At 44.5% G+C, this 25,623-nt stretch overlaps 1 protein-coding gene and 1 pseudogene across 1 annotated transcript; one reads left to right on the forward strand and one right to left on the reverse strand.

The window, feature by feature from the left end:
• Window positions 1-2,973: 2,973 nt before the first annotated feature.
• LOC137374952 (extracellular calcium-sensing receptor-like) lies at window positions 2,974-22,964 on the reverse strand. Its single transcript, XM_068041565.1, has 6 exons — window positions 22,828-22,964; window positions 21,015-21,306; window positions 19,091-19,918; window positions 18,724-18,948; window positions 14,888-15,011; window positions 2,974-3,887 (listed from the first exon to the last, which is right to left on the reverse strand). Coding segments are annotated over exons 1-6 (2,385 nt in total). The 5' UTR covers window positions 22,830-22,964.
• LOC137375512 (U2 spliceosomal RNA) lies at window positions 6,709-6,817 on the forward strand (annotated as a pseudogene).
• Window positions 22,965-25,623: the final 2,659 nt, after the last annotated feature.

The raw sequence follows: 25,623 nt of genomic DNA on the forward strand, positions 1-25,623 counted from the left end.
TCAGGCACTGAAACCATGGGACGACCCAATTCTAAGCATTACCTTATATGTGGAGGGACCAGGGTCAGAAAGGGGTTTCAAGCCACAGCTCACAAGAACATTGTTGCTGCAGCCGGGAAGTGTGACTTGGTCAGTCACAGGAAGTCATGCGGAAGCCATCGCTCAGTAGACCTGACTATCTGGGAGCGAGATTCCGTACGCCGGTCGACTAAGCAACTGGTGTTGTAAGTATATACCATTGCTTGGTGACTTAAAAAAATGGGTTCCACAAACAGTGGGAATTTTATGCAAAGTCTGTTTCATGCCATTGATACACAGTGCGGGGTCAGGACCTGAGAGGGAAGTGATACCCCCTTTTTAAGAGTCTTACACCTCCGTGGGGAGAGGGGGAGGGGTTTAAATGTGCAATGAGCAGAAAGCCACCCCAACCCACAGCACGCGCTACCACCTTTACAGTGGTGAAGATGGACTGTCCAAGTGTCTTGCTGTGGAGACGTGGGCACTTAATTAACATGCTTCAATCAAGCTCCCACAGTGGAGGCCGATTTGAAATTTGATGCTGCTCCACGGGTTTCCCAGGGGTCGGGAAACTAGGAACTGGACTGAAGGTACAGCTTCGATTGCCAGCTTCCCCATCCCAGCCCCGATTGCCACCTCAGCCCAGCTCTGGCAAAACAAAATCTCAAATCGGACAACAACGCACCTCCAATCCACCATATTCCAGTTTAATTTAAAGTAGATTGAGAGTGAGGTGGTAGTGGGGTGGGGAGGGGTGGCGTTTGGTGGTGGTGTTGGTGGCAACCAACGTGGGAGGCGGAATTGTAACTGCAATATTATAATGAAGTTGCGGGCTTGAGATTTTATCTGTCTTGCAGGTCCGGTCCTGGCTGGCAGTTATCCCCCTAGCCTCAGGAAACCTGGAAGCTACCCAGGGAGATGGGATAGCTTCTCGGACGAGGTAAATGCTTTTCCAAAACTTCTTATGAGCCATGAGCAGCAAGAGTGCTCTCTGCACAACCACCATTGACACCCCAGCCCCCTGCCCAGCCGCAGTTCCCAGCCACCAAGCTAATCTGTTTCTTCTCAGGGTCGAGCACAAATCCCTCCCCCCACCCCACCACTGGACCTGCCCCAAAGACTGCCAACTTCTCCTCCAGAATCAGTGACTACTCCCTGCAGGATCGTGACCCCCAACCAGGTTTACCAACCTCTCTCCATCCAGGATTGTTGACTCTCCGTTCCCCCCCAGAATCAGGCCCCATCCCTTCCCAGATCCATTGCCCAAGGTCGGACACCCCAATGTTCGACACTCCAATTCGCCAGAAATAGGACCCTTTCCCCGCCCCCACTGTCACTAGCCCAGCAGCAGGCTCCCTCCCTGTTCCTGTGCCGTGGCCTCCTCCAACGTGTTCCCACATAATGGAGAGCCAATCTTCTCAATCAGACTGGCAAATTACCTATACATTATAACATATTTCCGCCGACTCCCACGTCCTTTATATTCAGGGCCAACCATTCTCAAGGAACTGTGTCAAAGGCATTACTGAAATCCAGGGACATCGCATATACTGCCTGACCCCTATTCAGCTCCTTCGTCACACCCTCAAAAAAATACAATAAGTTAGATGGGCAAGACCTCCCCTTCAGGAACACCCATTTTCTGATTATATTTCTTATCTGATATCCCATGATCTTATCTTCAATAGGGTTTCTAGAACTTTACACACAATGAACATCAACTCCTTGGATTCCAAAGTAACGTGTGTTACCTTTATTTTAAAAAGTCACATAGCACGCTCTTGAACATAAAAACAGAAAGTGCTGGAAATACTCAGCAGGTCTGGCAGCATCAGCGGAGAGAGAAGCACAGTTAACGTTTCAGGTAGTGACGTTTCATCAGAACTGGCAGATATAAGAAATGTAAAAGATTTTAAGCAAGTAATGCGGGGGTGGGGCAAGAGATAACAGAAGAGAAGTTATTGATAGGACAAGGTCCACAGAACAGAAGACCAGAAGGTCATGGAGCAATGGCAAACAATATGCTAATAGTGTGCTAAAGACAAAGCATTAATACAGATAGGGTGTTAATGGACTGAAAACTGAACAGCCACAAGCACAAACATGAAAAACACAGTGGGTAGGCACAGTAGAAACAAACTGAAATAAAATAAACACAAAAAAGAAAAGGAAAAAGAAAAATGTTGTGCCTGATGTGCATGAATGATGTGAAATGAGTTTGAACTTTAATTTGCAGACCACGTGATTTTAATCTACGTAGTTTACGATGGGTGCAGTCCATGATAGTCTGGGATAAACAACAACCATTTTAGGAAATTAAGTGTTCCATATGCCAAATCTACACGATAGCGGTGAATTATAGCATCTGGATAATAATTCGTGTACTCCCTTTGGTGATGACAATCCAACGATTTCGAAAACAGGCAGACAATTCACTTCGCCATATTGCTGCCGAAGTGAAATAGAAAATTACCCCTCTCCCTCACTGTTAAACGAGCATAATGATAGCACATTGACGGCGATGTTGTCAATGAAACTAATGTGAATAATCTACCTTGCATATCTCAGTGTAAGTTTCAGAATCGAATCTGAATTGAATAATATGCATTATAAAACAAGTGGCCAGTTGAAAATTCTAGCAATAAAGAAATAAAACAATATTCAAGGAGTGGGGTGGGAACAAATTGTGACTTTGGTCAGTTGTGTAAAATTTCGATTAAATGAAAATGGACAGAGATATGTAACTGGATGAATCAATTTGGTCCGTTTAACACTATCAACCTCAGGCAAATAATTCCCCTTACTGCGGGCCATTTTGACTTTGTGCGACAATGTAAAACGGGTGATAGCGAATCGGCATTCCGTTTTACATCTGTGCCCATTTTATTTCCATTCGCTGTCTTTATGATCAATTAATTTCCTATTAAAATGTCATCGCCTCATTTACGAAAGTTGTCACAACTTTTTGGAAGCCCCTGTGCCCATCATGTGCTTCTTTGTATTCCTCTCCTTTTTCAGTAGGATGATATAACATTTTGGAGCAAAAATGCAAACAAGTAGACCAAAGCTGGAGGCCAAAATAGCAAATACTTCTACGGCCACAGCATATTTCCCTGGGGAGCTTATATAAGCTGGAATGAAGGTTATCCAAACTGCGCAAAAGATAAGCATACTGAACGTTATGTGTTTAGCTTCATTGAAGTTATCTGGAAGTTGGCGAGCTAGAAAAGCAACTACAAAACAAATACAAGACAGAATTCCAATATAACCAAGTACACTATAAAAAGCTACAGAAGATCCTACATTGCATTCAAACACAATTATCTTATTAAAATAAGTAGTATTTTTCAAAGGGTGAGGTGGACATATAATTAACCAGACCGTGCATATAACACATTGTACCAGTGTAAGGATATAAACAGTCAGCCGTTGTTGTGTAGGCCCAAACCACTTCATCCTATTATTGCCAGGAAAGGTTGCTTTGAATGCCATCACCACAACAATTGTTTTGCTCAACATACAGGATATGCAAAGAACAAATATAACACCAAACGCTGTGTGACATAGCATACACGACCAGACTGAAGGTTCACCGATGAATGTAATTGAACACAGAAAACAAAGTGACAATGCAAAAAGAAGAAGAAAGCTTAACTCAGAGTTGTTAGCTTTCACAATTGGTGTGTGCCTGTAAAAATAGAATATTGCGAATACACTCATGGTGCTGCAGGTTCCAAGCAATGCCAGTGTCACCAGAATGATTCCCATGATCTCCGAAAAGGAAAGAAACTCAATTTCCTTCCGGATGCACTGGTCGCGCCGTTTATTAGACTGGAATTCCAATGGACATTTTATGCAATAGACGGAATCTGAAATGTAACACAAAACTTGATCATTATCCAGTCTAGCAGCTATCTCCTTTAGGGCTCGGTCAGTAGTGGTGTTACCGAGCCACTCTTGGTGATGGAAATTGAAATCTCCCCACTCAGAGTACATTCCATGCCCTTTCTACCCTTAGTGCTTATTCCAATTGGAGAAGTACTGATTCATTAGCCAAGGAGCGGGGTGGGAGGGGGGCGGTGGTGGCAGGAGGTGGTAATTAGCTGGAGGGTTCCTAGAACATGTTTGACCTGATGCCATGATACTCCATGGAATCCACAGTCAATGTTGAGGACTCCCAAGGCAATTCCCTCCCAACTGTATACCACTGTGCCGCCACCTCTGGTGGGTCTGTCCTACCACTGGGACAGGGCATACCCAGGGATAGTGATGGTGGTATCAAGGACATTCTCTGTAAGGTGTGATTCCGTGACTATGACTATGTCAGACTGTTGCTTGTCTCATCTGTGAGACAGCTCTCCCAATTTTAGCACAAGCCTCCAGATGTTAGTAAGGAGGACTTTGCAGGGTCGACAGGGCTCGGTTTGTCATTTCCAGTGCCTAAGTCGATGCCAGATGGTCTGTCTGGTTTTGTTCCTTTTCTTGCACTTCGTATTGGTTTTGTGCAAATTAGTGGCTTGCTCGACCATTTCAGAGGGTCTTTAAGGGTCAACTACATTGCTGTGGGTCTGGAGTCACATGTAGGCCAGACCAGGTAAGGACGGCAGATTTCCTTCCCTAAAGGATATTAGTGAACCAGATGGGTAACAAGGGTCGTTGTAAAATTGGCATACATTACATCATTGCAAACTGTGCACCTGCTACAAAGGAATAAATTGATGACGTGAATGACACTGGGGATTGGCTTTTGTGCAGGGATGACAGTGGCATTATTGTTTATTGTGTTCACACGTATGTCATTATTTTTGCTGTGCCCCAAACCTCTGGCAGCTACCATATTTGTATGGGTGGAGCATACCTCATGAACTTGGTGTTCAATTTATATAGATGCCAATATTGACATGATGGCCAGCCATTGTCAGAAGGCTTGATGTTCAAAAATCTCTCTTGTTTCCTCCATAGAAAATGCACGATCTTTTCAATTGTGTTGTCTTCTCTGAGCGTAAATCCGCTTAGATGGGGAGGAAGATTCAGATGGCACCTATCACCATCGTGTGACATGTATTAACTAGAAGTATACACTTGCTTATTTTGGGATTTATGAGGACACTTTGTGGAGAATCGGATTACAGTGTAGATACAGTCCCTCATATTTTTGTTTGTCTCCAAAAATCCATCCAATCGATAAAATGTGCCACATGATATCCAGAAATTATTGAAGCATCCCAGTTAATCAGAGTCACACATTGAATTTTCTGCTTTTAATTTCCCATTCTTTCTGTTGATGCATATTGCCAATTTACTGTTGGTGCTATTCTATAAAACTTTTTCCTTGCTTACAAGTTTTTAAATTCCCCTTTGCCTGATGTGTATGCAGCTGTGAGAGAAGTAAACACTGAAAGAGACTTTAGGCTGTAATTGAATAAGTACCACTGACGAACTGAAATCAAAGAGGTGTAAGAGGTGCATTGAGTTAACAATCAGTAGCTGTGATACAGCTCACCAAACTAGTTCCACTTTTCTGCAGACATGCTTAAGACGAGAGGCACCTGTACAAGTCAAAGTGCAAGTGCAATCCCAAGTACAAAAAAAAGTTATACTAACAAATAAATAAATTTCATATATGCACATTAAGCACTTGTAAAAAGATTATCATGCAGAATAATTATCAGCTAATCTAAGGGTTAGAGATTGATTTTTCACAAAGATCTTTTTATGAAGTGCATGTCAGTTTGTATAACGTCAAAGATGCAGCAGCAAAGATGCTGAAACACTGGTGCGCACTAGTCAAATAAGGTAACGGATGATATTCATCGATACTAAACATATGGAATGCTTATCATTTATATATTGTATTCATATAATTTCCATAGAAGCCAATGTGAAACTTTATTAGTATCAAACACAAGTTTAATATTGAAATAATTTTCATAAGAACACAGGAACAGGCCATTCAACCCCTCGAACCTCTTCCGTCATTCAATTAGATGACTGCTGATCAGTATCTTAAATCTATCTACTCGGCTTGTTTGCATGATCTAACAGAACCTATCAGAGTGAGAATTTCAATTGACATAATCTCAACTTTTTTTCGATTTGAGAGTTCCAGTTTTCGACTAATCTTCGTGTGGAGAAATGCTTCCTGACTTCACCATTGATCGGACGAGATCTAATTTCAAGTTATACCCCGTTCTGGATTCCCTTACGGGAGGAAATATTTTATCTCATCTACCCTATCAACTTTTTAATCATCATAAACATCTCAATTCGATCACTCCTTAATCTTCTAGACTAATTGGAATACAAACCTAGTATATGAAATCTGTCTACACAACCTAACCATTTTTCTGGCCATCATCACAACCAATGTTTTGCCCAAAACGCAAAAAATACAGAGAACAAAAGTAATACCAAATGCGGTGTGACGAAGCTTGCATGACCAGCGTGAAGGTTTCCCAAATGAACGTTATTGAGCAGAGAAAGCACAGTGCTAAAGAAAAAAGAAGCAGAAATCTTAATTCAGAGTTGTTAGCTTTAACAATGGGAGCATTTACGTAAATTTAGAAAAGTTTGGCGACAGTTACTGTGAAGCTGGTTCCAAATTATGCCAGCGTCACTAAAGCAATCCCCATGCTCTCCTCAAAGGTTAGAAATTCGGTAATCTTCGGTATGCATTGGCCTCGATGCCAGTAGGCTTCTCGGCCTTTTGGCTAAGATCAAGTGTAGTATCTGTTCTTATCAGTGCTTACTTGGTTGAGAAGAGACCATGATCATTGCCTTTTGATCCTGGGGAAGCTTTGAGTAAAATGGCTATAACCAATCTTCGAGCTTTGGGCCAGGGAGTGCGCAACACCGTTCGTGTGGTCGTGAAAGACAAGGAAGGAGATGCACCGGTCGATCGCACCTTCTTCATCAAGAAAATTCTCTTCGATTGCTGTGGATTTCAACGGTGGACGTCTTCTGCCTGCAGGACTTCCCCAGCAGTGGATACTTCGACGTGACATTCCGGAACGTGGCGGGATGCATCAAATTCCTGAAGGCATTCAAGGAGAAAGGGGACCGGACGCCACTGTCGATCCTCACAGCGGAGCCGCTCTTCACGCTTCCGTCACAACGGGACCGGGTGGTGACAAGTCACCTCTACAACCCCCATGTTCCGGTGGTGGATGTACTCACCTTTCTCGCCAGGTACGTCGAGGTGGCCGGCAGCAGCACTGATGTCAAGGACCCCTTTGGGATTTGGACCAGCAAGCGGCAGGTCAAGGTGACCTTGAAGGTCGATCGCAGTGGAGGCATCATCCACCCTCCCTCCAGCTTCGCTATTGGGGGAAGTTGAGGCTTCTTGGTCTACGCTGGGCATCCCAGAGTTTGCCGCACCTGTGGCAAATCTGGTCACGTGGCAGCCAACTGCAGCATGGCTGTTTGCAAGAACTGCAAGGCGGAAGGCCATCAGACCAAGGACTGTAAGCAGACTAAGTGTTGCAACTTGAGCGGTGTGGCAGGCCATCTCCACAAAACCTGCCCCAAACGCTGCCTCAGTTATGCTCAGGTGGCAAGGTCCAAGGAAAGGCCGGGATAAGGTTCGACAAAGGCGTCCGGTGTTCTAAAGGAGACCAGCAACCTTCTCCGCAGTGAGGAACTTCAACCTGAGAAGGAGAAGGAAGGGGAGGTAGCTGAAACCAGTGACCCAGCACCTACCCTGCACCCGGAAACCGCTCCTCCACAGACAGAATCAATGGAGGAGGAGGCAGCAGATGGACAAACAGGTCAGTGGCAAGTGTTCCAGAGGAAAACCACAAAGAAAAAACATCCCAAAGCGGAACAGGCCACCACCCAAACCAGTGGCGAGAGGAGGCTATCTTCTGAATCAGATTGCAACAACTCCTCTTCATTGGACAGGGGAATGCTGGAACGACAGCCCCTTCAAAAGAGGCGGCAGAACTCCAAGGAGATGGAAGATAAAGCATCCCAGCCCCCGGGCACTGGAAGCTGTGATGGGCCCGGCGTGCCCCGACCCCAAAACGCCACACGTAATGATGTGGCCAACGCGTCTCAGCTCCGGGACACCAGGAGCAAAGACACGTCTGGTGCACCTCAGCTCCGGGAAGCCGGGAGCAGTGATGTTTTCGAGGATGAACAGATGGAAGCAGCAGAGGATAACTCAATCTATGCTGCCTACAAGAACCACCCCCCCCAACGATGTCACTCCAGCAGAACGACCCCTGCATGAAAAACCAGGAGGGGTTTCTGAGCCCAACTATTGTGAAACAGCTTGCTTACACGATGGGTATGCAGGAACATGCCGAAGGACTGGGACTAGCAAGGACAAATGGTATGGGAAGCAACAACTAACTTTTAAAAAATGGGTGTAAAGATTGCTTCCATTAATGTGCGTAGCATTAAATCTACTACGCGATGTGTTTGAACCTTGGATTACCTCGCCAAGATCAAAACCGACCTACTGTTTCTGCAGGAGTGTGGAATACCACACCTCAGCACCGACAGGCAGTGGTCGCGATGGTGGTCCCATGGGCCATCGATCAGGTCGGGCGGAAATGATTGCCGTTCCTCCAGCCTGGGTATTCTGCTGTGGTCCAGTGACTTCACCATCTCCGAAGTTAAGGAGGTGGTGGGCGGTCGTCTCCCCATAGCAGACATAATGTACAACAACGCTCCGCTCCGGTTGATCAACGTGTATGCCCCGGTACAACGCAGCGAGCGGCTGACCGTCATCCAGCAGCACCCACTGCTGCTGGCGACGTCCAGGCCGGTCATCCTAGGCGGTGACTTCAACTGCATCATCAATGCGGCTGGACGATCCGGCAGTGATGACAGCAAACTGGACGCTACGTCCAGATTCTTTATAGAAACAGTTAAAGATGCCAAACTGCACGACGTCTTCAGCAAACCTGCAGACGGAGTGCAGCGCAGATACACATGGTCAAGATCGGACGGGTCTGCCCGTTCCAGGATTGACTTCCTGTTTCTGTCCCGTGCTGTCACGGTCGGATCCACCGACGTCAAGCCTGTGTTCTTCTCCGACCACTGCCTCTTACTGGCCGACTGTCACTTACAGGACGACCAGCGGGTTGGCAGATGGACTTAGAAGCTCAATGCTACACTGCTGACCCCAGAGAACGTTGAGGAACTCAAATGGGATTACAAAGGTTGGAGGACCGTGAAACCCCTCTTTGAGTCTCCAGTTCACTGGTGGGAAGTGATTAAGGAGAACATCAAGAGGTTCTTCATCCACAAAGGTGTTCAGAGGGCGAGAGAGAGACAGAGGGAAATGTCCCGACTCCAGAAATGTATGCAAAATCTGCTCCGGTTGCAGTCAATGGGGGTCGAGGTTAAGGAGGACCTCCAAGAGGTAAAGAGCCAGCAGGCCTCGCTCTTTGCCAAGGAGGCCTCCAAGATCATCTTCCGGTCCAGAGTCCGCTCCATCGAGCAGGATGAGACGTGCTCGCGTTACTTCTTCCAAAAGGTACACAGAGAGAGCTCTGTTATCAGCAGCCTGAAGGAAGAAGATGGCTCGGTAACGTCTTCGCAGTCCGACATGCTAAGGATCAGCAAATCCTTTTATGCTGGGCTGTATGACGCGAAGCCCACAGACAGCAGAGACTCCCAGTCCTTCCTGTCATCTATCACAGAGGTCTTCGATGACGGCAGGAGGGAAAGACTGGACAAGCCGTTAACTCTGGATGAGCTGACAAAGGCCGTTGAGTCCTTCAAGATGAGTAAAACTCCTGGAAGTGACGGCTTACCGGTCGAGTTCCACTCGGCCCTGTGGGACTGGGCCGGCCCGGACCTGCTGGAAGTATACGAGAGTATGCTCCTGGCCGGCAGCATGTCAGAATCCATGAGGAAAGGCATCATCACCCTCATTTACAAGCGGAAGGGGGGAGAGGGCAGAAATCAGAAATTGGCGGCCCATCTCACTGCTTAATGTTGACTACAAGATTCTGTCCAAAGTCATAGCCAGTCGAGTCAAGTCTGCTCTGGAGTTGGTGATTGACCCCGATCAGACCTGTACTGTACCCGGCAGGAAGATCTCGGATAGTCTCGTGCTACTCAGGGATACGATCGCCTATGTACGGGACAGGAGTTTGGACACCTGCCTCATCAGCCTGGACCAGGAGAAGGCTTTTGACAGGATATCGCACACCTACATGATGGACGTGCTTTCCAAAATGGGGTTTGGGGAGGGAATCTGCAATTGGATCCAACTGCTCTACACAAACATCAGTAGCGCAGTCTCAATCAACGGGTGGGAATCGGAAAGTTTCCCAATCAAATCTGGAGTCAGACAGGGCTGTCCTCTCTCCCGGGATTTATTTGTTTGCTGTATTAAACCCTTTGCTGAGTCTATTAGGAAGGATGCGAGCATAAGAGGGGTGACAATCCCAGGCAGCGGAGGCACTCAGGTTAAAACCTCCCTGTACATGGATGATGTCGCTATCTTCTGCTCGGATCCGCTGTCCGTGCGCAGACTGATGAGCATCTGTGACCAGTTCAAACTGGCCTCGGGAGCCAAAGTTAACCACGGCAAGAGCGAGGCCATGTTCTTTGGGAACTGGGCTGACCGATCCTTTGTCCACTTCACCGTCAGGTCAGATTACCTGAAGGTGCTGGGGATATGGTTCGGAAGGGCCAGGGCATGCATCAAAACCTGGGAGGTGCGAGTAGCCAAGGTACGACAAAAGTTGGGCATGTGGAGGCTGCGATCTCTCTCCATTGTAGGTAAGAACATGGTCATCAGGTGCGAGGCGCTCACGTTGTTGCTGTACCTGGCATAGGTCTGGCCCATACCCCACTCATGCGCTGTGGCAGTCACCCGAGCCATTTTCCACTTCATGTGGGGATCTAAAATGGACCAGGTCCGGAGGGACACGATGTTCAAATCTCTGGACAAGGGCGGGAAAAATGTACCCAACGTGGCCCTCATCCTGATGTCCACCTTCGTGTGTGGCTGCATCAAGCTGTGTGTAGATCTCCAGTACGCAAACTCCAAGTTTCACTATGTGCTGAGGTTCTATCTGTCCCCGGTGTTGCGAAGGATGGGCCTGGTCACATTGCTGCGGAACGCTCCATGCAGTTGGACCGTGATGTACCACTTATCCTTCGTGGAGCAGTTTCTGCGGGAAATCACCTTTGACCACCGGTCCATCAGGCAGTGGTCTGCATGGAATGCCCTCAAGTCCCTACGGGAAAAGGAGATGGGGGATCCTGTCGGATGGCACCCCGAGCAGACCGCCAGTCATGTGGCGGAATGCCTCATCACCAGAACTTTCAAACAAGCACCAAGATGTAGCTTGGCTGGTGGTGAGAAGGGCCCTCCCCGTCAGATCCTTCATGCATGCCCAAAGTCTCGCCCCCTCTGCACAATGCCCCCGCGGTGGCTGTGGTGGGGAAGAGATGGTTGCCCACCTCCTCCTGGAATGTGTCTTTGCATAGCAGGTGTGGAAAGAGATGCAGTGGCTTTTGTCGAGGTTCATCCCAAGCAGCTCTGCAACACGGTGTGCTCTACGGGCTGTTCCCAGGGACGCACACCGAGATAAACATCAACTGCTGCTGGAGGGCTATCAATTCGGTGAAAGACGCCCTTTGATCTGCCCGAAACCTGCTGGTCTTCCAGCTCAAAGAGTTGTCCACGACCGAATGTTGCAGACTGGCACATTCCAAGGTCCAGGACTATGTGCTGAGGGACGCACTAAAGCTTGGGGCAGCCAAAGCAAAGGCTCAATGGGGAAAGACAACATTGTAAGGTCCCCCCCACCAAGCTGAACTGAGGGGCTGGATTCATGGGAAACCCCTCGAAGATTTTGTGTGCTGTAAATGTAAAAATGTATATGGCATGACAATAAAATGGAAGGGTTGTGAGGCAACTCATAATTGTATAGAAGGAAACTGATCACCTTTGCACTGTTTGTATTTTTTGACATGATGCTATTTTAAACTGTTTGGGAATGTAATTTTTTCAGATTTTAATGAATAAAGTATATTTTGGAAATAAAAAAAATAAAAAAAAATTGGCCTCGATGCCAGTAGGCCTCGTTCTTTGCCACGTAGGCCTTCAAGATCATCTTCCAGTCCAGAGTCCGCTCCATTGAGCAGGATGAGACGTGCTCACATTACTTCTTCCAAAAGGTACACAGAGAGAGCTCTGTTGTCAGCAGCCTGAAGGAAGAGGATGGCTCAGTGACATCTTCACAGTCCGACATACTAAGGATCAGCAAATCCTTTTATGCTGGGTTGTATGACGTGAAGCCCACAGACAGCAGATCATCCCAGTCCTTCCTGTCATCTATCACAGTGGTCTGAGATGACAGCACGAGGGAAAGACTGGACAAGCCGCTAACTCTGGATGAGCTGACAAAGGCCGTTGAGTCCTTCGAGATAAGTAAAACTTCTGGAAGCGATGGCTGACCAGTTGAGTTGTATTCGGCCCTATGGGACTGGGTCAGCCCAGACCTGCTGAACATATATGAGAGGATGCTCCTGGCTGGCAGCATGTCAAAATCCATGAGGTAAGGCATCATCACCCTCATCTACAAGTGGAAGGAGGAGAGGGCAGAAAGCAGAAATTGGCAGCCCATCTCACTGCTTAATGTTGACTACAAGATTATGTCCAAAGTCATAGCCAGTCGAGTCAAGTCTGCTCTGGAGTTGGTGATCCACCCTGATCAGACCTGTACTGTACCCGGCAGGAAGATCTCTGATAGCCTCACGCTACTCAGGGATACGATCGCCTATGTACGGGACAGGAGGGTGGACACCTGCCTCATCAGCCTGGACCAGGAGAAGGCTTTTGACAAGATATTGCACACCTAAATGATGGACATGCTTTCCAAAATGGGGTTTGGGGAGGGAATCTGCAATTGGACTAAACTGCTCGACACAAACATCAGTAGCGCAGTCTCTATCAATGGGTGGGAATGGGAAAGTTTCCAGATCCAATCTGGAGTCAGACAGGGCTGTCCTCTCTCCCGGGATTTGTTTGTTTGCTGTATTGAACCCTTTGCTGAGTCTATTAGGAAGGATGCGAGCATAAGAGGGGTAACAATCCCAGGCAGTGGAGGCACTCAGGTTAAAACCTCGCTGTACATGGATGACGTCACTGTCTTCTGCTCAGATCCGCTGTCTGTGCGCAGACTGATGAGCATCTGTGACCAGTTCGAACTGGCCTCGGGAGCCAAAGTTAACCACGGCAACAGTGAAGCCATGTTCTTTGGAAACTGGGCTGACCAATCCTTTGCTGCCTTCACCTTCAGGTTAGACTACCTGAAGGTGCTGGGTACAGAAGGGCCGGGGCGTGCACCAAAACCTGGAAGGAGCAAGTCGCCGAGGTACAACACAAGCTGAGCATGTGGGAGCAGCGATCTCTCTCCACTGTGGCTAAGAACCTGGTCATCAGGTGCGAGGCGCTCACATTGTTGCTGCACATGGTGCAGGTCGGGCCCATACCCCACTCCTGCACTGTGGCGGTCACCCGAGCCATTTTCCGCTTCATCTGGGGATCCAAAATGGACCGGGTCTGGAGGGGCACGATGTTCAAATCTCTGGATAAGGGCACGAAAAATGTACCCAACGTCGCCCTCATCCTGATGATCACCTTCATGTGCGGCTGCATCAAGCTGTGTGTCGACCTCCAGTACGCAAACTCCAAGTGTCACTACGTGCTGAGGTTCTAACTGTCCCCGGTGTAGCGAAGGATGGGCTGGTCACATTGCCGTGGAACGCTCCATCCAGTTGGACCGTGCCGTACCACCTATCCTTCGTTGAGCAGTTTCCGTGGAAGAACACCTTTAACCACCAATCCATCAGGCAGTGGTCTGCACGGAATGTCCTCAAGGCCCTACGGGAAAAGGAGAGGGTGGATCCTGTCGGATGGTTCCCCGAGCAGATCGCCAAAGTCATTTGGCGAAATGCCTCATCACCAGAACCTTCAAACAAGCACCAAGATGTAGCTTGGCTGGTAGTGAGAAGAGCCCTTCCCGTCAGATCCTTCCTGCACATCCAAAGTCTCGCCCCCTCTGCACAATTCCCTTGAGGTGGCTGTGGTGGGCAAGAGACAGTTGCCCACCTCCTTCGGGAATGTGTCTTTGCAAAGCAGGTGTGGAAAGAGATGCAATGGTTTTTGACGTGGTTCATCCCAAGCAGCTCTGTAATACAGGAGACTGTGCTCTCCGGGATGTTCCCAGGGACGCACACTGAGATAAACATCAACTGCTGCTGGAGGACTATCAATTCGGTGAAAGACACCCTTTGGTCTGCCCGAAACTTGTTGGTCTTCCAGCGCAAAGCGTTGTCCACGAACGAATGTTCTAGACTGGCACATTCCAAGGTCCAGGACGACGTGCTGAGGGACGCACTGAAGCTTGGGGCAGCCGCAGCAAAGGCTTAATGGGGAAAGACAACTGTGTAACGTCCCCCACCAAGCTGAACTGAGGGGCTGGATCAATGTGAAACCCCTCGAACTTTATCGGGAAAATTTGGTGTGCTGTAAAATGTAAAAATGCACCTGGCATGACAAATGAAATGGAAGGGTTGTGAGACAACTCATGATTGTATTGAAGGAAACTGATCACCTTTGCACTGTTTGTATTTTTTGACTTGGTGCTGTTTGAAACTGTTTGGTAAAGTACTTTTTACATATTTTTATGAATAAAGTATATTTTGGAAAAAAAAAAGCATTGGTCTCGATGTTCATTAGACCAATAATCCCAACGGCATTTTACGCAAATTACTGTATCTTTAAAAAGTTAAAGTACATTAAATAAAGCCTCTTTTAGAAAATAGATCTATACACATAGATTAGAATGTGTAGAACAGCTAATATTATATATACAATGTATATATGTTTACATACCTGTAACATTACTGATTTCACCTTCAGCGCATTCTATACAATCAAAGCAACAATTAGGTTTTCCTATTCTGGCAGCTTTCCTTGTTCCAGCAGTACAGCTTTCAGAACAAATTGCCTGTGGTACCTTATGTAAAGAAGAGACATTTATGTTTGGAGCTTTGAAACATGCTGAACTTGGTCCACTGATCAGAAGCACATTCTAATGTTGCAAGAGTCACAAATGCTTGCAGGAGCGAGGTTTGATTTTTGATCTGTGATGGATTAGCCAAAAAAAAGGTAGGGATTGTACAATTGGAATGATATACCAATGGATTATCTCGAAGCACTATCAGGTAACCTGGGTTGGAAAGTGCGATGTTTGAATTGGGACAGTTGTTTATGTATTTATTCATTCATTCACAGGGTTTAGGCATCACTGCCAAAGCCAGCAGTTATTGCCTATCCCTTATTGAACTTGCGAAGTTGCTGGTATGAAACTGAGTGACTTTCTAGGCATTTTCAGAGGACAGTTAAGAGTTCACTGCATTGGTGTGGTCTGGAGTCATATATAGGCCAGATTGGGTAAGGACAGCAGGTTCCTTCCGTAAAGGACATGAATGAACCAGTTCGGTTTTTCTAACAATTCAGTCATTTCATTCTAGCTTTGCAATCCAGATTTATTTCATTAACTACATTTAAATTCCCCGTCTGCCATGGTGGAATTTGAATTCATATCGCTGGATTATTAGTCCAGGTCTCTGAATTACCAGGACAACAACAAAACCAGTATTAATCGATGTTTGGTGATATAGAGCTTGAATATTGCTGAAAATAGAGACGTTGTCAAACCTTTTCGTTTTCCACTCATCAGGACAATTTGCAAGAATAGCAATGTAAGGGAAAGCAACAAGTTTATACTCTATGAGAAGAGAGTGCTGATTGGTTGGCAAGTAGACTCTGATTGGTAGAAACTTTGCCATGGAAAATGCACTGGTTGATGGTGTCTGACAGATATTTTCGAGGCCTTTTTTGAAATTCAAACCAGGCAGCTTGACTCTGGTCAAGGCATTGCCCTGAGGAATGAACCAGCAAATGGCTGTCACTTATTTTGTTTAGTGGAAACAGGCGCAATGTGTGCACACATTCTTTCTGTCTGCAAAGAACAGGGTCCTGTGTATTAATAGATGTAGCTTCCAGTAGGCGCAAATGCACCATACTGCAAGCCTGACTGGCAATCTTAAATTGGTTGTTGGTGTAATTCTTAGCATACTGAGGATTATTTAGCAAATGTTGTCCAAACGCAGGATCACATCTAATGCTGGACACAGTGTTTTGGGTTTTGCAAGCACGGGCTGGCCGGGTACAGCCTGCACCTTGCCACCAGTGAACAGCAGAAGGGACATGTTGTTTGATGTGATCTGCCAGTCTTTGGGATGTAAGGCCTATACACCGAGCATCACACTGGCACTGAATTTCATAAATCACATTACTCATTTATATGAGAGGCAGGACTTTTTTCTTGATGGCAGCATCCTGTTAGAGGCAAACACCACACATCTTGCTACTGCATAACAGCATGAAACAGCTAGCTTCGCCAGTTGCTCAAAATTTGGGATAATCTGAGGTAGACTGGGCACGTCTAAGGGTTGAAAATGACAGCCTTAGGCCCGTTCATAAGTTTGTGCGATATACACCAAGAAATGATCTGATCAGAGTAGCCATTGTCACACAGGATGCCTTTGATTCACCCTGTTTCAGCATCAAGCTTGCGTTGTGAGCAAATGGCTTGCACCCTATTTACAAGGTTGTTGATAAGACCAATCTTCTAGCACCTGGAACTGTGAGAATCCCAATGCGTGCATTCAGCAGTGAAGGTCAGCTTGCAGTCGACCGTGGTAGAGAACCGCTTAGCAGATTTCTGAACTAGTACATCAAGGAAAGGGAGCTCATTTGACTTATCCATTTCAAAGGTGAATTTGAATGCAAGATAGAATGCATGAAGGCATATAAGGTTATGATTACATGCACATGCAAATTCAAATATAAGAAACGAATCATCTACATAAAGGAAATATGCAAGAGCAAGAAGGTTAGGTGTCATTCCATCGAAGACACATTTCTCATGGGACCCAACAAAGATGTTTGTCAGAGCTGGGCCCAGATGGGATCCCATGGCAGCACCATTTATTTGGGCATACATGGTGTCGTTAAAACTAAATTCAACTGCACGAGTTGGTGAGTTCATAAGTTCAATGAATACTGATTCACACAATGGTGGCATGTCCAGATCGCGATGATATAACACTGCATCGCAAATATCTATGGCTGTTCTTTGCAGACAGAAAGATCATGGACACACATTGCACCTGTTTCAGTTAAACTAAATAATTGACAGCCATTCACTAGCTCATTCCTCAGGGCAATACCTTGACCAATCAGAGTCAAGCTGCCTGGTTTAAATTTCAAACAAAGCTTGGCAGTAAACTGTCAGTCTCCATAAACTGGCGCATTCTCCATGGCAATGCCTCTACCAGTCAGAGTCCAGTGGCCAACCAATCACCACTCTCTTCTCGTACAGTATAATGTTGTTGCTTTCCCATACATTGGTATTCTTTCAAATTGTCCTGATGAGTGCAAAACGCAAAGCTTTGACAACATGTCTCTATTTTCAGCAATACCCAAGTTCTGTACTGCCAAACGACTGTTAATAATAGTTATGTTGTTGTACTAGGAATTTAGAGACCTGGACTAATAATCCAGCGATATGGGTTCAAATCCCACCATGGCAGACGGGGAATTTAAATTTAGTTGATTCAAGCTTCGATAACATGTCTCTATTTTCAACCATTATGCTACGGTTGCCACTAATAATTGCTATGGGTTTTCAACCATGGCCAAATCACACTCTGGTCTACACTCAGGCTATACAATAGCCATACAAACAGGATAATTGCCACAAAGATAATTGGACAGGATCAGAATTTGACAGCTTTTCTTAGCTCATGAATATTAGATCATTTGGAACTAGTCTGCTGGAGAGCTGAAAACAATATAAAGATCGTCTAACCAAAGCAAGCTGTTACCTCCTATACAGTATTAACTGCATTCTTCTATGGCCTCTTGTCTCGAGAGACAATGGGTAAGCGCCTGGAGGTGGTCAGTGGTTTGTGAAGCAGCACCTGGAGTGGCTATAAAGGCCAATTCTAGAATGACAGACTCTTCCACAGGTGCGGCAGATAAAATTGGTTGTCGGGGCTGTTACACAGTTGGCTCTCCCCTTGCGCTTCTATCTTTTTTCCTGCCAACTGCTAAGTCTCTTCGACTCGTTAACTACATTACATTATGAAAAAGTCGAGCATCATGTCTTTGAAACAAGTGAAAGGGGAGAAATGTTAGCAATATAAGTTTTCAGGATAGGTTAGGGATGTCGGTCTTACTTTCCGGGACAGAAAAGGGACGTTGATGTGATTATGACCATGTTTTCAAGAATATAAAGACATTGAGAATGTCGATTCAGACAAATTTAGCACGGCAACAAAAGTTCAAATACAAAGGTGCACTTTGAAAATTAACATGCGAAGTCAACGAGAATGTCCTCATTGAAAGAGTGATGGCAGAGTTAAATGTGTTTTCGGAGAGAGCACATGAGGGAAAGTTACCAATACGATCAGAAGATGGATATGTACGAGTTAGTTATCAAAAACTGTACACGTTTCTTGTACTTTAAAGCATGTTCCCGTTCCTAAGGCTTCTTTTGTTGATAAATTTCTAATTTTGGAAATAAGGTACTATTATATATTTCGGTACACAGTAAAGGATGTCACATTGTTTATAGGTTTGAAGCAATCTTTGATTACCTTTCTCTGGCCTTCACTCCAAACAATTGATTCTTCGTTTATGATGAGTTCTTGGCCTGGAGATGCAGATCCATCATAATATCCTACAGTTACTACATCAGCACTACCCCCAGTGTTTTGCCAGTTTACAATGTCATACGTTGCAACTGGATCTCCGTTTTCGTTGAAGTATACAGTTTCGCCAGTCTTTGTGGTGAAAGTGACCACTTTTAAATATTGCAAAAGCTTGAGAGAAAGAATTGAAATAGCATGAGATCTACCGATATCTTGCTTGGCGGAGGCCGTGCAATTTTATTTTCTATCTTGTTATGTATATAAGTAGAATATTATACACTAGAATTTTTTAACTGCAATATATTTTCCGTACCTGTTGTGAATGAAAATTGGAAGTACTTTTACATGTGTTATTAATGGATGTTCTTTCCACAGATTCACACGAGAGCATATTGTGCAGGGCATGTGCAATAGCGTAAGTTGCTTTGTACACGTTATACGTAACTCTCAACCGAGATGCATCGGTGTAGGTATTCTTAATTGTTGGCAAACTCTCTCTGCCTGTACATTCAGATGTTTGCTCCGTTGTATTTGTCTTATCTTTTGCCAAGCTTAGACGACAACTAAAAGTTGCCTCCCAAAATTCTTTGAGTAAAATGTTTCCCGGGTATGCCGATGGGTGCATTTGTATTAGAAATTCCTTAAAGCCAGGTATATTTACTTTACGTATTGCGATTCCTAATGCTCCAATAAGGAACCTCCTGCTCTCTTCTGAGGGAAGGATCGGTGTGGAAATCCAAGCTTCGCTTCCTATCCATTGTATGCCTGTGATATTTTGTCTTGCGATCTCCTTTAGCAAAATGGCCATATCACCTTCAGCAACAAAAGCCACAATAACTTTTGTGCTTGATTCCTTTATAACACTCACCGTTTTGAGCAGCTTTTCCCTCGGATACTTTCTATAAAACGACTCTGAAAATGCAATACAAACCCCCAACTGCTGCACGGCTTCTGTGAACGCTTGCATTCCAAAGTTGCCATAGTCATTGTCACTCTTGATTGTTCCAATCCAATTCCATTCAAAACGTTTCACGAGTTGAGCCAATGCCCTTGCCTGAAAGTAATCACTTGGTATTGTTCTGAAAAATGTTGGATATTCTTTCCTGTTGCTCAAACATGCACAGGTTGAAAAGTAACTAACCTGTGGGAAATCAAAATTTTCAAACCAATTGTTGCAAAAATAATCACAACTTCCTAATGGCTCAGCAATCACATCTTAGCAGTAGAAGGCTATACGAGACAGGGACGTACGGGAGTTCCGAAGAAGGGTCACTGACCCGAAACGTTAACTCTGCTTCTCTTTCCACAGATGCTGCCAGACCTGCTGAGTGGTTCCAGCATTTCTTGTTTTTATTTCAGATTTCCAGCATCCGCAGTATTTTGCTTTTATTTACGTACGAGACTTTTTTGTTTTCAGTGTTTTGAATGCAAAATGTTGTATCCCTTGTCAATTGTTTAACATCAGGCCGGAGGGTCTTTAATAATTACTCGGCAGAGGTAACAAAATGAACAATAATAAAATGACAATTTTTCTTCACACACAAATGCACATTCGAAATATTTGTGCCTTGACAGTGAGTATTAGCTCGTCTCTTAGAATGAAACTATAACAGACACGTCCAAGTCCGTTCTCATGCGATGTTCATATGCACTCACTTTCCAGCATGGATCGCTGGAACTATCCTTTGTTAGCCAATTGCAGTCGATACGGCAGCGAAGACACTGAAGTTGGTCTCTAATCACCATCCAGCTGCTAATGAATTGCAATTATGGCCCTGGGTACAGTCACACAACTCCACTATGCAAGACACACTCAGCGATAAGTTTGTTCAGTAAAATACTGCTAGATCAGCAACGTTTAATCTTTCTTACTTATGAGGAAAATAATCAATTTCAAATGAATATTTGATCACCTTGAATTCAAATTATTAAGGGACAAAGGAGGAATAACGAGTAAATTATATAATTCGCTTTATTGTTTCCTGTACCCACCCTAGTGGTAGAACAGTTAATGAAAATGGTAATATAAAATGTCGTGTTTTTCCGCAATATAACCATGTTTCATTTCTTGATTTAAACATTTATGCTTGTTGAATTTGATACAAATTTGGTAAGAAATGTCAAGTCATGTCAATTTAATCAACCTTCGTACTACTGTCTGAAAATGTAGGATTTCCTCTCGGGATTTCCCAATGAAAACAGCAATGTCGTTAATTCCTGCAAAGTAGCTTACTTACCATTGGGATTCTGAAAGGACTTATTATCCTTGCTACCGCGGCGGACTGAGAAGATCCAGAATCAGCCACAATAGCATAGACATCGGAGATATTTTTGCATTTATCCTCTGAATGAGCATCCTTTTCACCATCCAAAATCTCAAAGGCTGCTTTAATAGATAAGGATGGCATGCCACAAGAATCATAAATCATGTATCCGAGTGTAATATTCGGGAGCAGTGTCGGGTTCCCGTTTATTTCTTCAATGGCGAACATCATTGCCCGCATAAAACGAAATTCTCTGAAATTAAACCTACAAAAAAAAACACAAATAGCAGGAGACCGGAAAACATGATATTTACTCAAGTATCCGCTTTCTACGGATGTGATTGTATTTTTAGCAGAGTTTCATAGGAACTGTGATACGTTTCCTAAGTAATGCGAAATCATCGATATGAAAGCGACAAAAGCAACTGCAAAAAACTGCTCTGATACTTACACGGTGAATATATATACATATTATTAAGCACTTTCAACTCTGTTTTTGCTGTTCATGGTTGAAACGTAAATGTTGGGCCCAGGAGAAATTCGCTGCTCTTCATTGAATGGTATCATGGGGGTCTTTTTCATCCACCTAAATGGGCAGATATGGTCTAGGTATAATGCACCATGCCACTGATGGGAATCCCAGCAGAGGACACCGAATTATCAGTACTGAATGATTTGTTCACGTCTTGCCGTGCATTTTAAACCATCGACGTCTGGTCTTGCATTCCAGTACGTCAGGCTGACACGCACCATCGCGACGCCACAATTGGTCTATTAAACTATATTCTCTTAGACTGAACTTGAAGAACAATGTTCACAAAATAGGCTTTTACTCTGAGACTGTGGTACTCATATTAATTTAAAACTAATAACTATAGACGTTTGATATAAGAATTCGCAGGATTTCATTTTTAAACTGTTTAATGTTTACATAGAAAGGGAATGCCTCATGGTTTCAGAATTAAAATATCCAAGTCTGGTCCTCCCTAAGAGAAACATGATTTCATTGGTAGTTGCAAAGCTCTTCTGTTTTTTCACTGATGTAAGAAAACAATGCAATCCTTTACAGTTGTTTGAACAATCACACCGCAGAGAGAAAACTGGCTTACATCATTAGCCAAGAAAACACAACATACAATAACAATGCAATGCAATAGACAAAACTGGTGTGGCATAAAATGCACAAGAGAGAATTGATAATTCTATATTCATTGGGTAGCAAAATGTAATGTGGCGCTCCTCATCAGGCTGGAATTCAAGCTGAACGTCTAATTCATTGTCAAGCAATAAATGGATCAGTGCAATTTACAAAACTTTTCTGTTTCATGTAGCCAATGGAATTCATACAAATTTATAGAGGTTCAATTCTCACACGTAGATAATGCCCTTAGAATTTCTAAAACAAGGGACATTTAACAGTAGCATATCTAAAAAAATAGCTTGCAATAATCTCGGAGAGGCACCAATAGCTCGAGTCTTTTCACTTTGCCTTTGTTTTATCAAATTGCTCTGGAAAGTCAGAGATGCCCAAAATTTGATCGAGATATGGTAATTCCACGATCGACTGTGACAATAATAATAAAGAACGTAATATAACTAGTAGTATTATTAAAACGGAGCATATGGGGAATATCTTTAGTACAAGTTTCCATTGATTATTGCTGCACTTGTACATCTAAAATACAATTCCATATGCAATCAGGCTTAATAATATCATACCGCCTTACAAAACATAATACAACATATATATTTAAGAGAAATTGGTTAACGGCAAAAGCCAACTAACATTTTGCATTTTACCGCTTTGGGTTGGTTTTGAAAGGAACGCTCCTGATCGGTTACACTGAAGTGCAGGCTGAAAATTCCGCCCAGAACGATGTCTCCATCCTTGGATAAACTGAGCAAATCAAATTTCTCCCAATGCTTACAGGCTGGCTGATGGACTGCCCGGACAGTTATTAACATAGTTAATAGTACCCAAAGCCAAAGACAATTCATAGTTTATCGGCGCAGGTAACTGCGATCGGTAATTACTACCAAATGCCTTTATGTACAAGTGTATCTGATTGTCTTCCGGTTGCGTTCAGTTTAAATCGATTGAATGTAAAGAAAATTTTGAGCAATCTCCACAAAATCCCCAAAGGAAGCATGTTACTGGCAAGTCTTGTCACATCCCAAGCTCTAGAGGGAAAAGGGAGCATGAAGCAGGTTCTCACTGGGTCATTGTTCTTCAAAGGGTAATTGAATGTTAACTTGCAATGCAAAAAAAAAGTAGGGCTGCAGGTAGTGGAGCTAATTGCAGAGGTTTGGGGCAATTGGATATTTCGTTCCTTGTGCCGGCACAGATACCATGGGCTGACTAATCTTCAGTTCCACATCATACTATGATTTATGTGGGGAAAAGAGGGGAGCAGTTTATTGTCCCTTCTTTGGGATTCAGTAGTAAAAGGATTAAATTGTTTCCAAAATAACAACAATAACTGCACTTCATTGGCACGAGGTGAATTGTTCCTTCGGAGAGTCAGCGCAGGCGCGACGGGCAGAATGGCCTCCCGTGCTGTGACAATTCTGTGATTTTTGGGAGGACTTGAGGTCGTAAAAGGCGTTATATAAATGCAAGTCCTTCTTTCATTGTAAGACATTCACGAATGACTGCATTGAAATATTCCATTTTGTATATAACATTCTATTGAAATGTCGGGTTGGATATGTGCTTCAGAAGAATGAGCACAAGATGGCACATTAATGACAATTACTGAGGAAATCAATGACACACCTCACCCGATAGCAATTGTTTCAGCGCACTTCAAGTCGGGATGTAGCAAGTAGGGCAACATAATAATTATCGCACTTATCAATCTCCTGCAAAGTGCTCGTCTTCACAAGTTGACATGAACACTGTACTATCAAGCCTAATCTGTAATTTAGAAAATTATTTTGGGAACAACAAAGCCAACTTAACGAGGAGCAGTTGTCGTACAAATACATTCCTTGGTACTGCATATAAATGAGAAGATAGTAGAGAAATTAGAACGGATAAAAATAAAGAGGATGGACTTAAGAAGGTTCTCCGCGCTCCTAAATTGCTAAGGGGAATTAAATTTGGTCATAACATAGGCCCTGGCCACATTCGTCCAATCCTCCTTCGATATGGGTAATTGTGTCGGAGGACTGGAGGATTGTAAATGTGGTATTTCTGTTCATACGTAAAAGATAACCAGTTGTGGTGTGGGCCAACATGTGGAACTCACCCAGGTAGTGCAGACGTGGGGGCAAAGGACATCGTAAAGATGGGAGAATAATTCTGAGTGAAGACATCATCGCTGGGATTTGTATTGGACTTTTTAATAATAAAAGACAATGTAAGAGATCTCGGACCCCACATATACACACGCAGACAGTCAAATCAGGAAATACCACTGATGTGGTGGCCTGGGCTGTTTCAACACCAAACATCCTGTCTAACAACCACACTCAGGGACAATGGCCTTTTAGAGTCATAGAGTCGGGCAGAATAGAAACAGGCCCTTCGGCCCACCGTGTCCATGCCAACAATGCCTATCTATACTAATCCCACCTGCCTGCATCAATTCCATATCCCTCTATGCCTTTCTCATTCAAGTACTCATCCAGATGCCTCTTAAATATTGCTACTGTTCCTGCCTCCACCACCTCCTCAGGCAGCTCACTCCAGATACCCACTATTATTTGTGTGAAAAATTGACCCCTTTCATCCCCTTTAAACCTCTTCCCTCTCACCTTAAATCTAAGCCATCTAGTTTTAGTCACCCCTACCATGGGAAACAGACTCTGGTCATCTACCCTATCTATGACTCTCTTAATTTTATATACCTCTATCATGTCCCCTCTCAGCCTCCTTTGCTCCAGGGAAAACAGACCCAGCCTATCCAATCTCTCTTTCTAACTAATCTTTTCTGCACCCTCTCGTGGTTAATCACATCTTTTCTGTAGTGCGGCGACCAGAACGGCACACAGTCCTCCAAGTGCAGGCTAACCAACATTATGTACAACTGTAACACGACGTCTCAACTATTGTACGCAATGCCTCGGCCGATGAAGGACAGCATGCCATACACCTTCTTCACCACCCTGTCTACCTGTGTTGCCACTTTCAGGGAACTATGTACTTGCATCCCAAGGTCTCGCTGCAGAACAACACTCCCCAGGGCCCTGCCATTCACTATATATGTCCTGCCCTGGTTTAACTTCCCAAAATGCATCACTTTGCATTTGTCTGCGTTAAATTCCATTTGCCAATCCCTTGCCCACTTTCCCAATTGATGTATATCCTGTTGCAACCTTAGACAACCTTCTTCACTGTCCACTATACCACCAATTTTGGTGTCATCTGCAAACTTACTAATCATGCCTCCTACATTCACATCCAAGTCATGACTATATATGACAAACAACAGAGGGACCAGCAACGATCCCTGCGGCACACCACTGGTCACCGGCCTCCAATCTGAAAAACAACCCTCCACTACCACCCTCTACCTCCTATTACCAAGCCAATTGTATATCCAATTTGCTAGCTCACCCTGGATCCCATGTGTTCGAA

This window comes from Heterodontus francisci, chromosome 11 (assembly GCF_036365525.1).
Source record: "Heterodontus francisci isolate sHetFra1 chromosome 11, sHetFra1.hap1, whole genome shotgun sequence".
NCBI lineage: Eukaryota > Metazoa > Chordata > Chondrichthyes > Heterodontiformes > Heterodontidae > Heterodontus > Heterodontus francisci.

Coding starts and splice junctions, on each gene's coding strand:
- LOC137374952 (XM_068041565.1), bottom strand. Junction 19,919..21,014: donor GTCCTTTCAGAATCCCAATG/GTAAGTAAGCTA, acceptor GATTTCCCACAG/GTTAGTTACTTTTCAACCTG. Junction 15,012..18,723: donor GGAGTGAAGGCCAGAGAAAG/GTAATCAAAGAT, acceptor TCTTTACATAAG/GTACCACAGGCAATTTGTTC.